At 41.8% G+C, this 14796-nt stretch overlaps 3 protein-coding genes across 3 annotated transcripts; 1 reads left to right on the top strand and 2 right to left on the bottom strand.

Annotated features, from left to right (window-relative positions):
• Positions 1 to 65: 65 nt before the first annotated feature.
• Positions 66 to 9527, bottom strand: sart3 (spliceosome associated factor 3, U4/U6 recycling protein). Its single transcript, XM_046387391.1, has 19 exons — positions 9261 to 9527; positions 8391 to 8517; positions 8199 to 8303; positions 7926 to 8110; positions 7526 to 7631; positions 6962 to 7086; positions 6701 to 6856; positions 5950 to 6088; positions 5190 to 5297; positions 4985 to 5062; positions 4841 to 4899; positions 4309 to 4418; positions 4121 to 4233; positions 3953 to 4029; positions 3703 to 3874; positions 3142 to 3599; positions 2577 to 2729; positions 2228 to 2412; positions 66 to 2120 (listed from the first exon to the last, which is right to left on the bottom strand). The coding sequence occupies exons 1-19, from the start codon at positions 9456 to 9458 to the stop codon at positions 1928 to 1930; spliced, it is 2847 nt and encodes a 948-aa protein (XP_046243347.1). The 5' UTR covers positions 9459 to 9527; the 3' UTR covers positions 66 to 1927.
• Positions 9528 to 9623: 96 nt separating this feature from the next.
• On the top strand, positions 9624 to 11378 carry iscu (iron-sulfur cluster assembly enzyme). Its single transcript, XM_046387395.1, has 5 exons — positions 9624 to 9791; positions 9975 to 10088; positions 10175 to 10285; positions 10385 to 10463; positions 10757 to 11378. The coding sequence occupies exons 1-5, from the start codon at positions 9690 to 9692 to the stop codon at positions 10846 to 10848; spliced, it is 498 nt and encodes a 165-aa protein (XP_046243351.1). The 5' UTR covers positions 9624 to 9689; the 3' UTR covers positions 10849 to 11378.
• A 21-nt stretch (positions 11379 to 11399) lies between these two features.
• On the bottom strand, positions 11400 to 12749 carry LOC124057654 (keratocan). Its single transcript, XM_046386124.1, has one exon. It carries the CDS (start codon positions 12747 to 12749, stop codon positions 11400 to 11402), a length of 1350 nt encoding a protein of 449 aa, XP_046242080.1.
• Positions 12750 to 14796: the final 2047 nt, after the last annotated feature.

Below are 14796 nucleotides of genomic sequence, written 5' to 3'. Positions count from 1 at the left end.
TTTTTTTTTTCTTTTAGATTAGGCCACTGTGGTGAGAGCAATACATATAGCTTGTATTCCATCTGTTCTGAAAACTTAGATTTATATTTATTACAAACTAGGGTGACCTTTTCTGAAGTATCATACTGAACATTATATACACAAACAGAATTGTTAATATCCAAACAAGACAAGTGAACACATGGTCAACTCCTAAAAACAGAAATGGAAAAACTGCATAGATTCTCTTCTGTTGTGTAGAAGGAGCTGCAGGCCTAACTAATGTGTAGATTACAGCCACAGCCCAAAGTGTTCGGGCTCGGTCGGCCAACTGTGACTCATCTTACACCAAGTTCATTGCAAGAGTGAAATCAACTCAAGTGAACACATGAAAAAAAAACCAGGTCCAAACAACACCTGTAAAAAGGTGTTCAGCTTGTAACATCTCAAGGATTCACTTGTACAACACAACAGAGTTCCACACGCACTTTCTGGCATTTACGGTTCTATGTGAGAAATCTTTAACACCTTAAACTAATTCATGTCAATGGACATGATCAGCAGATCATTTTCTCAAGTGTTTGGCCTACAAAACTTGAGAAAACTCAAAAACTGCCGTCATTCTGCTGGAGCTCAAGACGATGCAATCAAATGTTTTGTTTTGTCCCATCAACAACCTACAACACAAAATGTTTGCTCTGCCATAATGTAAGAAAACAATTTGGAGACCTTGGAAATAGAAAGTGGTTGCTATTTTTATATAAAATTGAATTTTTAACAAGTAATTTTCTATCAATAATCGCTGTGGTTCTACATTTTTAATGTGGAGTTTAAGGATGAAAACCGTTAGAAACACTTCATAAATCAAACCAAAGCACAGGCACATTACTCAGGGATTTGTCTGCACATCGAATCACTTAACACATGTGAACTGTTTTTAAAAGGTGTAGGAAATAAGGTTCATTTTCATCTGAATATCACTTTAGTTCCACAGCACATAAAATCGCCTAACATAGCAGATTTAATTTTTACCCTCAAAGACGGGTCACATTAACGATGATGAAACCATATACTCAGAGTGGTTCTACAGGTACTACAAGTGAGATGAAGCGTTGGCAGTGTGACATGACACGAGGGCAGTTTCCATAATGTACTAATATGCCTTGAGGCCAAGATAAAGCAAGTGAACATATAATAATTTGCTGGCGCCTCTAGAGGTACTCCATAGCATCGTAATACTGACATAAAAACGGCAGATGGTAACACAGAGATGACATTGTGTAAAAATTAGTTAGTTGTACTGTACAGTTAGAAAATTGTTTTTAGTCTTGTTAACTGTGTCCTCAATAGGTCAAAATAAGTTACACAACAAAAACCTTATGTTTCCTAAAAACATCTGGAGAACATGTCTATTCATCACTGCAGCACATCCAACTTATGTATATACATACATACACACACACACATACACACCAGTTATGTTATACCACATCTGCACTTTTGCATATACTCTTTTTAAACAACATTCAAAAGTTTGGCTGTTTTGAATACTTAAAAAAATACTCTCCCACATGCTTCTCTCTCTTTCACATTACACAAGAAGACACTCTGCAACATGAGGCGCACAATTTTAGATACAATATATTTACACACAAATATGATACACTTTTTATTTAAAAAGAAAAAGAAAAAAAAAAGCCTGCTAGCCACCTTCAAACAGACCAAAATGAAAACGACTCGTCACACTGGTGGAAAGTCTTGGTTGAAGAGTGTTTGTGACGGAGGGATGCAGGTGCTTGGCGATTAAGGCAATCTCGCAGAGCAGACAATGAGAACAAGATTAAAGGGAGGCCATATAACCAATTACAGAAAAATCACCAACACTAATTTGTAAGGACACATGATGGCTTTCAGTGTGAAGGCGGTCGTAATTCTCTCGCTGATCTTCTCACTTACTGAGAAGCATCCTGGCAAAGTCTGAATTCGACAAAGGTTTCGTTTCTCCAGCTGTGTTTGCGGACGCGCTGGTTGTCGCCGGCACCTGCTCAGCTGTAGTCCCGTTCTCCACTTTGCTCACAGGCCCACTCTGCCGATGCAGGGAACGAGGGAGCAATGAGAGCTGGGTGCGTCCTCTTCCTCTCCTGGAAAAAGAAAGACAGTTGTGTTTCTGTGCAGTTACAGATCTGAAAGCAGCCGATTTTCAAACCATCTCAGTTGGCACAACTGAGTAATGCTTCAATACACTTACGCTCCGTAGACCTGCCGAGGCATCATGTCTGTCATGGGCCTGTTGAAACCAGGTTTGTCCATGTTTCTGCGAGGAGGGTTACTTATGGCAACAGAGATTTTGTTGCCCTGTAACTCCATGCCGTCCATTTTCAGAACTGCCTGGGAAGCATGAGCCTCATCTGCAAACTCAACATATGCAAGACCCTGCAGAATCACACAGACAGAGAGAGTTAATACATCAGTCAGAGTCCCTACACACCCCTGAACTTGCTCAGTATCTGCTTGGTCAAAGGCGGTTATCTTAAGTTCAATCCAGATGACTATGACTAGCCAAACATCTACACACTGCGTCCCCCTTTAAGCCTCACCTTGGGTTTTCCTGAGCGATACGTGACCAGACGAGCATCTACGACGGTGCCATGACTTTTGCAGATTTCTTCCAGTTGCTCTTTAGTGCATGAAAACGGCAGCCCAGAGATAAAAATTTTTTGTTTCTCCATTGAAGTGTTGTATTTAAACACCTGCATGGACATTAATGCAACACAGTTACTTGTACTGATAACATCATCAGGATTTCTGCAGTGCTCACCAATTTAAACCACATATAATTCAATTTTACACCTGTGTTACTATCATATTGACCAAAGTAAAATGGGAAACTAGCAGGAACCAGAAGGATACAATTACTGATTGTTTTACCACATTTTTTCAGTACCTCGCAGCAGTATATTACAATAGCTCCACATAATATAATCAAATAAACATGATCTGGACCTAGATAAGTGGTATATAATGGATTAAACAAACTAAGGTCAAGGCAATAGAAAATATGTTGCATTGTACGCTGTTAATGGGTCAGTGATTTTAAACTTTTAAAGACCAGCAGAGACTGTGGTTATGATAAAAAACATTCCAACTTGTATTCATATTTACCTTGAAGTCAGGATTTCTGTTTTTATCCACACACGGTGACACAAACATGGGCCTGCCGTCAACCTCCCGCCTGTCCAGCTTCAGGGCCTCAGGTACGGACACTGGAGACTCAAACTGTACATAGCCATATCCTTTGAAGCTCCCTTTGTTGCTGAAGATAGGACGAATCTGTTTGATGGGACCACAGGACTCAAACAGCGTCCTGAGCTTTGCTTCTGGCTCCTCCAGCGTGTATGTCAGATTGCTGATGAAAACGCTGTTTTTATCGTCACGAAGCTCTGGCCTGTCATCTTTCTGCCTCAGAGCAGCGGCTGCAACTGCCTGCTGGGCCTTTTTAGAGCCAAGCTGAGCAGGCTTAAAGCCAGGAGGATCGTTTCTCCCAGACAGTCCCATCTCGGTCTCCATCTGCTCTTCTGTGGTTTGGTCCCCACTTCCCCTGTGTCTTTTTGGAGCTTGCTCTGTAAAGGACGAAAATAAACCTTAGGAAACACAATCATTTTTGTCATCGTGTCAGTTTTGTTTGAAAATAAAAGAGTTCATCATATCATTATCTTCCTTCACCTGAGTCCTCGTTCCACTCATCACCATAGTCATCCTGCTCAGCTTTCCTCTTCTCCCCAGCTCGAGTTCCTTTCTGGAACTTCTTCTGAGCCTTCTTGTCTGACTTGGCCTTCCGCCGCTGTTCAGCTCTCTCCTCTTCTTGGCGAGCCATGATGGCTTCTTTCTCAGCCACCTAACAGATGGACAGCACACGGTAACATTAGCCAAAAACAGCAAAATCACACACCTGCCCAGTACAACGCTGCCCTACCTTTGCTCGTTGCTCATTAATCCTGTTCAGCCGGGTCTCCGTCTTCTGCACTGCCACATCCCAGTCCTCCAGAGAACCTGTTGGTGAGGATGCAAAAAGAGAGAGAGTGTAATCAATGAAAATCTTCTTTATTCTTATGTTAACTTTGAGCCTTACATTATCACTCACCTTCCACCCTCTCGAAGGAGAGCAGGACTTCACACACATGCTCAGGGTAGTCTGAAGTGCACTGAACTGCTCTGTGGAGAGCTTTTCGACAGTGAACCGGGTCCCCATAAGACCTACAGATAAAGTACAACATCAAGGACACCGTATAGAAATTTGGGGTGAAATGTGTAGTCACACAGGCCACAGACCTCTCAAGGTTATAGTACTCCAGCCACATGTTGGCATACTTGGCATTCCCTTTGGTCATAATAGTGTCCCACAGTTCTCTGGCTTTTTGCATGTTCTTGCAATGGAGAGCCTGGAAGTAAAGAAAAAAAAAAGCAAAAATTGTGCAGAATTTTATTTTTTTATTGTTAACTTTAGAATCTTAAGCATAAATTACCTGCTTATTTCTAATAGCTTATTTCAACTAAAACTGTCACATTTTCCAAAAAGTGTGGCCATACCTTCGCAACTTTTTTATTTTTTAGTCTTTCAACATGTATTTCAAAGGACCTTTATTAGTGATGTTATTTGCTTCAAGGTAACTTGGTAACAAGTATATGATAGCCTAATTGTACACGTTAAGTTTAAAATACACAATAATTAATTTTAGACACAGAAATATGAAAGAAATAAATAAGTCAAAAATAAAACACAAAAACAAATTAAATGGAGGGATCAACACAACATGATGGCAATCTAACTCTTGAAAATGGTCGTCATTGTAGCACTACTTACCTCAATCCTTGCCCAGATCTGCATTATGATACAAGATGGATCTCCACTTTCACCAAACCCTGCAGTGACACAAGACAATGAATTAAACAAAAACCAAACCAAGTATAGCACGAAAGTAAATCTGTCACACTCAAATTCACCTACTTTCTTCAACATCTTGTTTCATGTAGTCTATAGACCGAGAGAAAGCTCCTCGCAACTCCTCTAACTCTTTACTTGATTCTGCAAAAAAAACAATAAATAAATAAATAAATAAAAAACAGGAAACACCAAGGGAACGGAGGCATGGGTGAGTTCAGTAGTTTCCAAACATAAATACGAAGTCTGTTTCACACACAGCTGCTCCCACCTTTGCTGAAATCCACACGTCTCCTCAGGTAATCGAGGTATGCCTGCCAAATTTCCACATAATCCGTTGCTTGAATGAAACCTGCATTCAGCGCCTTTTCAAAAACATCTGCGAGGAAGACGAAGAAACGACATGATTAGAGATGTGAATGATCCGTTGGCTGGTTGTTTAAATGCTGCTATTCCCGCCGGCTGGCAACAGAAATACTAGTCAGATACCAAACTGATTATTATTCTATTGATGTAAATGTAGGAGCCATGTCTAGTTTATGTGGGACACCACAAAGCCAGTTAACTGTTGTCTGTGAGATATCAGTGAACAACATGATTCACAGATTTTCAAAGGGCTTTTTAATATATGCAATATTTTTTTTGCACAATGTTTAACCTCATAGATTATATTGTGCTCAATTTAGACTGTTTTCTTACTTTTAGACTAGTCTAAGTTTAAACTTCCTGTTTAGACATCAGGAATATCCCTATACATGATCAGTCCTGGCAAGTTTCAGCATATCAAAATAAGAGTCAAGCATATTTCCCCATGAGAGAATTAGTATTTAAAAGCATATTCAAGACAGTCATGGCTGTCCAACATTTGTCACATGTTTACATCCTTCATAGTTCACTGTAACAAAACATATGGGTCCGTTTCAGTAATGTTTGCCACAAATACATACACAAGACACTGAAACACACAAACTGCATGAAAACAGCAAACAAATGATCAAATGAACAGCTTCACATGGCAGTCTAGCTCTTACCTGAGATGATCTGATGGTCAGCTCCATGCCTCTCCAGCGCTAGCACGTAGCTCTTCCACAGACCCATGGTCCATGGGCAGTTCCTGACAGCACGCTCATGAGAGGAGAGAACCAAGTCTTTAATCTTTAGCTGACGATCCTTTAGAGAATACAAAAAAAAAAAGGTTAAAATGAACTCAAACCAGGTGAGACATTTGCTTTTATAAGCAACCACATTTTCTAACATCCCACCCATCTCACACACTGTTGTTTTTACAAGCTGAGAAAACCAGCCAAATGTGAGTTTTACAGAAACACATTTAACCAAACAGGAAGCTAGACACTTTTGGACACAAATTTGAAAAGAAAAAAAAATAAACTTTACTCTAAACTAGGAAGTTTACTCTTCCTAGATGAGTAAAACATTCATTCATTCATTCATCATCCCAGTGTGTCATGATGTACTGTCCAAGATTAGTGTTTAAAATGATAAACTAATTTATAACAGTTAAAAGACCCATAAATTTGTGGAGCTGTTGGAGAAATCACCGGCTGTAATTTATCAAGATAAGCTCAGTGCTACACTGTGATCATAGTTGTTTAGCCCTTCCTGGCAGGAGATGGAGTTGGCAAGTTTTAGGCACTGAATAAGAGCAGTCAGACTGGGAGGTAATGGCATGTGAAATTAATCCAAACTCTACACAGTAAACATAGCAGTCTGACTGGGAGCCGTTTAAGAACAGCATCGTGCCAAACACTGACCAATACTCACAAGATATGTGGTGTATTTTGCCCACATGTCTGGTACCAGGCAGTTCTCTGCCAGAGTCCGCTCAAAGGTTATCTGGATCCGAGCTGGGTCGCCCTCCTTCAGTTCAAAGTCGATGTAGGTCTGATACTCTGCCAGTTTGGGAGGTTCTGCTGCCAGCTGCAGCAAGACAACAGCATGCAATGTAATGTTACTTTTTGAACAGTAACTGAAAAGCTATTGTTGCAGCCAAGATGACTTAGAAAATCAATGTAAGTCAGTTACCAGTGACTCTTCAAAAGGTTTGCACTTCTCCATCTGCTGCAAAGCCTTTTTATACTGATGTATGACTGTCTCAGACACACCATGTTCAGACCACTCCTCATACTCTGCATAGGTGGCTTCCATGTCTACAAAGCAACAGAGCAAGGAATGTGAAAACATGCAAAAATTTTACTGTATACTGCACAATCTTGGTCCAGTACTCCAGTGAACTTTTCAACAAGTGAAAAGTCCATACTGGAGAGGTTTTCAAAAATAAAGAAACATCTCTAGTTTTCATTTGACTAGACCAGAAATGAATCAACACAACACTGGACCATCTGGTTATCACTTGTCTTCTCCTGCAACAAACTGAAAGCGTGGTCAGGGCCTGGAGAGCTAAATCTGTATAGTATTTCAAAAGCCAAATGACACAGCTGTGCAACCCTTGACTTATCCTACAAGGCAGCATTATGTTTTTAAATGAGGTACTTTACAGTTTTGCAGGTGGGCCATGACATATGGCCCTTACAACAGGAATCCTGCCCATTGTACAGCTCGTCTCTACAGAACAGGCATCATGCTCACCCATTAAGGGGATGGCCAGCTGGCGGCGAAACAGTGTATGGATTCGCTCAAGCTGAGCGTTCAGCAGCTCCTGCTCCTCACGGCTGGGAATCCTGCCAGGGGGAGGCTGAGAGGAAACATAGCAGAGAAAATTGTGTCAAAATTTAGCAAAAGTCTATTCATTCAAACGTCAAAGTAAATCAATTCAAGAGTGTCCAAAGTGTTTGAATTTATTCTGAGTTAAATGAGCAGACTATCTTTCTCCATGTTTTACCTGCAATGTGCACTAAAGAACAGCTTTGCACCTTGCATTCAAACCACATCATCACAAAGAATGTCTCTCTGGCACATACATGTAACAGCAACAAAAACAGAGCATATGTCTGAACACTGATAAGGTCCTGGCAATGGAAACACAAACCTGTATTGTAGATAGAATGGCGTTCTCAAACTCTCTGTACGCCTCCCACACCGTCTGTCCCTTGGTCATGTGAAGCCCCACAGCTGTCACAGCTCTTTCAAAGATGGATCTCACCTTGTCTATCCCACCTGGTGACCCCATGCCACCGATTGAATACTGAGCATATTCAAGCCAGATATCCGGACCTGGGTTGAAGATGCACAACTAAATGTTAAGATAATGAAAAGACTGAGTGTCAAAACAAAGGCAGTGGCAATGGCGTGATGTACTCACAGATATAGTCTTTTACAGCTCTCTCAAAAAGTTCATAAACTTTCTCCCGGTTTGGCTCCTCCCCAGTCAGACGTATTTCATCCTTGAGCCAATCTAGCCAGATTTCTGCAGGGTTCAAAAGTGCAGTTTCAGTTGCAAATAATAGAGAGCTGCTACCAACTGACCCCCAAACAGTATTAGACATAAACCAACCTTCAGTGAGGGGAAAGAGTTCACTCATCTTCTGCCTTGCCTTTCGCAGACGGAAAAGCTCTCCCTCCTGCTTCAGTAGTTTGATGAGATCGACATGGCAGTTGTAGTCGAAAGCATTTATCGACAGCTGAAAAAATGCACAGAAGATGGGGAAGTAAGACGTAATAATAAAGTACACCTGTAATTAGGTATATCACTACTCTAATACATTCTAATAGCTTCAACTTGAATGAAGTTGATAATGTTATTTTTAGGGGGAAATAATTTTTTTCAACTATTTTGCCATAGTGTTTCAATTAAATAATATTATAACCTTCGTGAATGTAAGATTTGTTGCAGGGCCGTTGCGTTTGGCCGCATTACTTTTAGCTAGGTGTGCCTAATAAACTGAGTGTAACATAAGAAACGTTGCAGCATCGTTAAATGCTACGTTATAAGATGTTACCAATCCGGTAGATTTAACACCTCACATATGACAGCCACTAAGTTAGGACAGTGTGTACTTTATATGTAGACAAGCACTTTCTAACTAAACTGTAAGCTCTAATGTCATACTGAACTCGCACAGTGAAAAAGGGCGCGTGTGACACGAGACAAATCAATAGCATCACAGATTAGCAGGTGAGCTAAGCTAATCACGATAGCTACGTGAATGACGTCGTATCATACGCGCTCATGTAACCGTTCTGGATAACAAAAAACAGTTAGCACTGGTGTATTTTCAGTTTAATTTACACCAGAACAGGGCAGAGCACTTCACGATTTTGGAACTGCCGTCCTGTAGCTGACTGTGTTTACCATCCATTCATTCTCATTAGCTAGTCGGCTAACATCAGTTAACCAAGCTTGACTAGGTTACTGGCTAATTACCTGCTCCTCCAGACGTTGGATTTCGGCTTCATTTTCTTTCTCGTCTTCCGATGTATCGTCATCTTCATCGTCTGAATTTTCTGTTCCCATGCCCTCCTCCTCCTCTCCGTCCGATTCCATCTCCCTCTCTTCCATTCCTGCATCTTCCTCCTCCATATCTTGCAACTGCGTTTGCTCTGCGCTGCTTGACGCTGCCATGTTGGAAATGCTGTCTGCCTGGTAACAACCAACAAGCAAGGAGTACCGTGGGAGGTGGAGCCTGTCACTGAACTCACCGTGAATACCCCCCAAAGTGTAACGGCTGCTGTTAGCCGCTAGTAGGTGCTCCTTCTTCGCCGACACCTTCCCGCTTCACTTGTTTGTCAACAGAAAGTGCTCTTCTTCACTCGCGCTCTCTCGTTGATTTCCGTTCACCATCGGCATCTGAACATGGCGATTGTCTCTTTACGAAACTCTGCGTCCTCGCTGTTGTTATTTAGCAGAAGGTTATGCAGCCCGCAGCTGAGTGCGCTCTGTTCATATCACAAAAAGGTAACCAACTAAATGTGTTTTAAATTCGTTATTGTAACAAACTCACGTCACTGGTGTTTTATTCACGGTTAGCTTCGTGTGTCTGACGTTAGCTGTAGGTACAATGTTAGCTACCTTTATCAGCTGAGTCTTATCTTTCTGACATGTTTCTGGAAACTTTTCCGTCTTGTGACTTTTCTCAAGGTGTTGGACCACTATGAAAACCCGAGAAATGTGGGGTCTTTTGACAAAAACTCTAAGAATGTGGGGACTGGATTGGTCGGTGCACCAGCCTGTGGTGATGTTATGAAACTTCAGGTAAGAAGGTCAAGACAATGACTCACAACAGCCCACTTTCAGCCTACTGTTGTACAACTAGTTGTTTTACTATATGTTGTTTACAGATCCAGGTGGATGAAAATGGCAAGATTGTTGATGCGCGATTTAAGACATTTGGCTGTGGATCAGCCATTGCCTCTAGCTCTCTGGCAACAGAGTGGGTGAAGGGGAAGTCGGTGAGTGGGTATAACAATGATGAATATTAAAGGAGAGTAATGTCTTTACAAATCCTGCTTTGTTGTTGACGATCTGATCTGTCGGCTGTCATCCTGTAGATTGATGAAGCTCTGAAGATCAAAAACACAGACATTGCCAAAGAACTCTGCCTTCCTCCGGTCAAGCTTCATTGCTCTAGTAAGTTCACAGCAAAGAAGTAAAGCGATGTAATGTTCTAATGCAAAGGCAGTGTCATCATACACTTCTAAACTAAATTAACATGCAGAGGGATCACAAGTCAAAGGAAAACCAAAGTGTCTTAGCAGTGAACTGGTAAAGTTTTATGATTATAAAGAATTAAGTTTGATGTTTGTTTATTTTCTTAAGGTTTTTCCTGTAATTTGTCACCTGGCTGTATATTTCTTGATAAAATCAAAGCTATTTCTGTGGTTCATTTCATGCTTAAAGGGTTTTCTTAAACTTCCTTTCAGTGCTTGCAGAAGATGCCATAAAAGCAGCGCTGTCAGACTACAGACTAAAACAAGAGGACAAGAAGCAGAAACGTGTACAAGCCACCAGTTAATATGTTGTGATTAGCCATCCATTATGGGCAACTCAGTGTTTCACTGCAGTGCTGCCTGGAAGATTGGCTACTCTACACTACATCAGGTCTTTCATTCTTTTGGGTGTTTTATACCCTTTAAAAGTCTCCCTGTGTAATTGATGTAGGGTCACTGTCTTCAATTCAAGCCAAGACTTTCATATTGTTCAAGTGCCGGATTTTAAAGATGTTCATTTGTTTTAAATAATGTGATCAGAATTATGATCCTTAAATTTGAACAAAGGAGATTGGCATTGTTGCCTCTTTGCAGTGTTTTTCTACAAAGAACATAAGAAAGATACATCAAATCAGAAACTCTCATACTTTTGTTTTGTACAGTTTTTTTTTGGCATTTTGACTTTATTTGGCCTGAGTGTATAAAATCACTCCACCTTTTTGGAGGATTCAGTATGAAGTGCAGTTAGGTCAGCTTTTTATGTACACATGCAAAAATATAACAGAATACTGTATGAGATGGTGTGCTTATTATGAATTAAATTCATTAAAACATTTTCAGTGTGTCTGTGCTGATGTCACGCACCAGATCCTCCATCGAGTGGAGCCACCCGCTGTTGGTGCAGAAGCACCTTTTTCAGTACAAGTAGCACTGCCAACATTAGGAGAGCTACTAATACACATAAGGCAGTGAGCAGAGAGATGACCACTGCAGAGTCTTGTTGTGTATTCGGTCGAGGGTCGGGAGTCGGCCAGGGTGAGTCTCTGTTTGTAGAGAGCAAAGATCGTGTTCCTTCAGCAACGGTTGCATTAATCTGAGGGTACTGACCTGTGATGTTGTCTCTGCATTTCTGTTCCCCGTCAGGGAGAAGAGTAGTGATTTTTAAATGTGGTGGGCTGACTGGCTGTGTTTTGTTTAGGGACAAACACTCCTCATAGGTGAAAGTCTCTAAAGAGTACTGTTCAAGTAATACACGAGTCTTGGGAGGTTCTTTAGAAAGGAGTCCAGCTGTTGTTACTTGCAACAGTTGCTTTGACAAGTTTCCCAAATAACTCTTATTTTCAAATAGGTTTGTTCGTGTGGGCTTCACGGTAAGCATCTTTAGCTTTCTCTCTGGTGTAGAGTTGAGGTCCAGCTGGTGCGTCTTGTCATTTGGCTTCAGGACACGAGGACAGATACCCACAACAGAGAGGTTCAGAAGCAGACGGTGAGCAAGATGGACGGGCTCGGTGCACACCAGGTCTGTGGCCATCCTCACCCTGCCACTCAGCAGCCAGCGGTAAAGATACAAAATGTCACACTCGCATACCCACAGGTTGTTGTTCAGGTCCACTGATCTGAGACGTGGCAGGCTGTCAAAGGCACTCTCTGGGACTGAACGCAGGCAGTTGCTGTTGATCTTCAGGACCTGCAGGTTGACCAGGGCAGACAGCGAGGGCAGGTCCAGGACAGAGATGCAGTTTTCTGAGAGGTCTAAATGGGTCAGTGATGGAGGAAGATTCAGAGGGAGGCTTGTGAGCTTGTTGCCCTTCAATGTCAGGACCTGGAGCTTGTTCAGACCTTGAAGTGCCCCAGGTTGGATAGCCCGGATGCGGTTGTCCTCCAGATCCAGACGAGTGAGGTTCCTCAGTTGCCGTAGGGCGCCAGAGGTGATATAAGTGATGTGGTTTTCTTGCAGGAGCAGGGACTCCAGACTGGGAGGCAGTCCGCGAGGGAAGCGGGCCAGCAGATTATGGCTGAGGCTCAGTTCCTGCAGGCCCGAGAATGGCCGGAGCAGGTGGTCCACGTTACAGAGCTGGTTTCTGGCAACAGATAAAGCTGAAGTACTGAGAGGGACAGAGCGAGGAAGTGACCGGAGACCCAGGGACTCGCACAAAACCAGAAATCCCGGGTGAGGACAGCAGCAGCCAGCAGGACAGGGAGACATTACGAGGGAGGCTATAGGACAGATGCAGAGAACCAATAGGACGACACATCTGCGCCAAAGCATGACTCACTGCGAGGAGGAGAGACGACCACATCAGACACATTCAGAGCAAGTGGCATCGTGAAACATGCTGAAGCCTTTAACTAAAAAAGCGGGTACCACTTTATAGAAAGGCTCTCCTTATAAAGAGTATCTACGCTGCAATTAACAGCTTTATTGGTTAATAGTAATACTTAAGGAATCAGGTTGTTAAAAATCCAGCACGACGCTCGCTTTGTCCTTTTCACCTCTTGAATTCATCAGGTAGTCACTCAGACAAAATGTTAAACTTCTGCTCTTCTAATAGAGCATTTACAACTTTAGGCTTGATGGATTATTGTAAGAACCATCTAGTAATACTTAATTAACATTTATAATCAGTACCTTTTGCTGAGTTGATGGCTTATTAGAAAGAAATAAGACTAGGCTTCTAGTGATTCACTTGCTATAAAGAAAACATTCTCCTCACTAAATGATTTATCAGCCATTTTTCACAACTTGTTAAACGCTTATAAAGACTCACCGGAATAAAGAGGCAGATAAAGGCCAGCGCACTTACCATTTTTAAATTTTTGTTTGATCCCCTCCTCCGTAGAGATGGGCAGACTTATCACCACATGGTCCTGACGTGATCTGAGGAGATAACTACTGCTGCTGCTGTTGAGAATTCCAAGCAGATGCTCATCAAAGTTTAACGACAGTCTTAAGGTGCTGTGTTACCTACGCTGGATCCTCTTCACTGTTCAGATTGATTGAGAGGTCCTTTTGTTTGTCAGCGGCAGACAGTGAAAAGGCTCAAAATGCACAAAGCAAGAAGTTCCGAAACAAGTTTGTGTAAAAATAAAGGCAAATGCAACACCAGTATCCCAAACATTTCCTTATCTGGGTGGGTATGAAATGTTGAGGTTCCTGAAACTCTGACATAAAGTGAATTTAGCAAACAGGGCCCTGGACAAAGTTATCCTGCAGCCATTTGTCTTCCCATCACCTGGTGGGAAGAGTGAAAGTGAAGGGGTAGTGTTTTCTCGAATTATTTAGCACCTCAGCGACAAAAGAGCAGGGAATCTGACCCTGGTGCGAGGCTGTGTCAGGGCTCACGTTTCAGCCACCACAGGGTTACGCTTGCTTTTGATGTTTTATCTTTGGCAAGTTGACCTACTTTCAGATCAAACTTTTTTATTCCAAAGGTGGCTTGTGCTTCAGCCACTTCATCAATACTTAATCACATTTTGATACATACTGTATGAAATGAATTTTAACAACAGCTTTGGGATATGGTCAGAGTGTAGCCACGTCAAGCTGAAAGTGGTGGATATCATGGAAAAAAGAAATGCGTAACTGATTTGTTCTGTTCACATGAGGCAATGTTTCATTTCTCATTCTATTTACAGCACACAAAAGTTATTTGACTTCATTTGAACTTCACTGGAGCAAATCAGTGTCTCCAAGATTTGCATAGACGGTGCACCCGCTCTTGTTTAGGAGCAAAGGGCTCTCTGTGTATCTGGTTTACAGCTTTTGAATTATTTAAACAATGTTGTACAGTAGCCAGTGAAGGACAAAAAGAGCTCTCATCATCTCCAGGCTCTAATACCTTCTGAAGTCCTGTGTTTGAGTGTGATGTTGCCAGCTGCTACACTGCCAAGGCCGATCTGAAACATACAGACTTGGTGTTAATGTGTTGTGTGTGCACACCTCGGGCTCGAAATGTTAAGTTAGAAGACAGCCTCTGTCTCCAAAGAACAGATATAATACATCTGACTTTTGGGTAATTACCGTAAAAATAGCTACCCATGATTCTCGAGTGGACTCAGCTCGAAATTACAGATTCCCGAGTTGAACATAATGTGCACATAGCAAGCATCCTCTTATTTTAAACCTTCCTCGTCTTTTCTAATCTTAGCTTTCTTCAGGGCTGCAGTTTGTGTTTCATCATGAAAGTCTCCACTGTTGTTGCTGTTTTCATGTTTCAATAATGACAGAAATATTGTTTTTATGAACTGTTTTA

The sequence above is a fragment of the Scatophagus argus genome, chromosome 4, assembly GCF_020382885.2.
Source record: "Scatophagus argus isolate fScaArg1 chromosome 4, fScaArg1.pri, whole genome shotgun sequence".
NCBI classification, from domain to species: Eukaryota; Metazoa; Chordata; class Actinopteri; family Scatophagidae; genus Scatophagus; species Scatophagus argus.
The sequence above is the reverse complement of the archived record's forward strand: the minus strand, read 5'-3'. Positions and strand labels throughout refer to the sequence as shown.

Bases quoted from the DNA above. Each gene is read 5' to 3' on its own strand.
- sart3 (XM_046387391.1), bottom strand. From the start codon at position 9,458: ATGGCAGCGTCAAGCAGCGCAGAGCAAACGCAGTTGCAAGATATGGAG. The intron at 8,111-8,198 runs GTGAGTACATCA...TCTTCAACCCAG, and splicing joins AGCTGTAAAAGACTATATCT to GTCCGGATATCTGGCTTGAA. The intron at 4,030-4,120 runs GTGAGTGATAAT...CCTCACCAACAG, and splicing joins CTCCTTCGAGAGGGTGGAAG to GTTCTCTGGAGGACTGGGAT.
- iscu (XM_046387395.1), top strand. From the start codon at position 9,690: ATGGCGATTGTCTCTTTACGAAACTCTGCGTCCTCGCTGTTGTTATTT. The intron at 10,089-10,174 runs GTAAGAAGGTCA...TGTTGTTTACAG, and splicing joins GTGATGTTATGAAACTTCAG to ATCCAGGTGGATGAAAATGG. The intron at 10,464-10,756 runs GTAAGTTCACAG...ACTTCCTTTCAG, and splicing joins GGTCAAGCTTCATTGCTCTA to TGCTTGCAGAAGATGCCATA.
- LOC124057654 (XM_046386124.1), bottom strand. From the start codon at position 12,749: ATGTCTCCCTGTCCTGCTGGCTGCTGCTGTCCTCACCCGGGATTTCTG.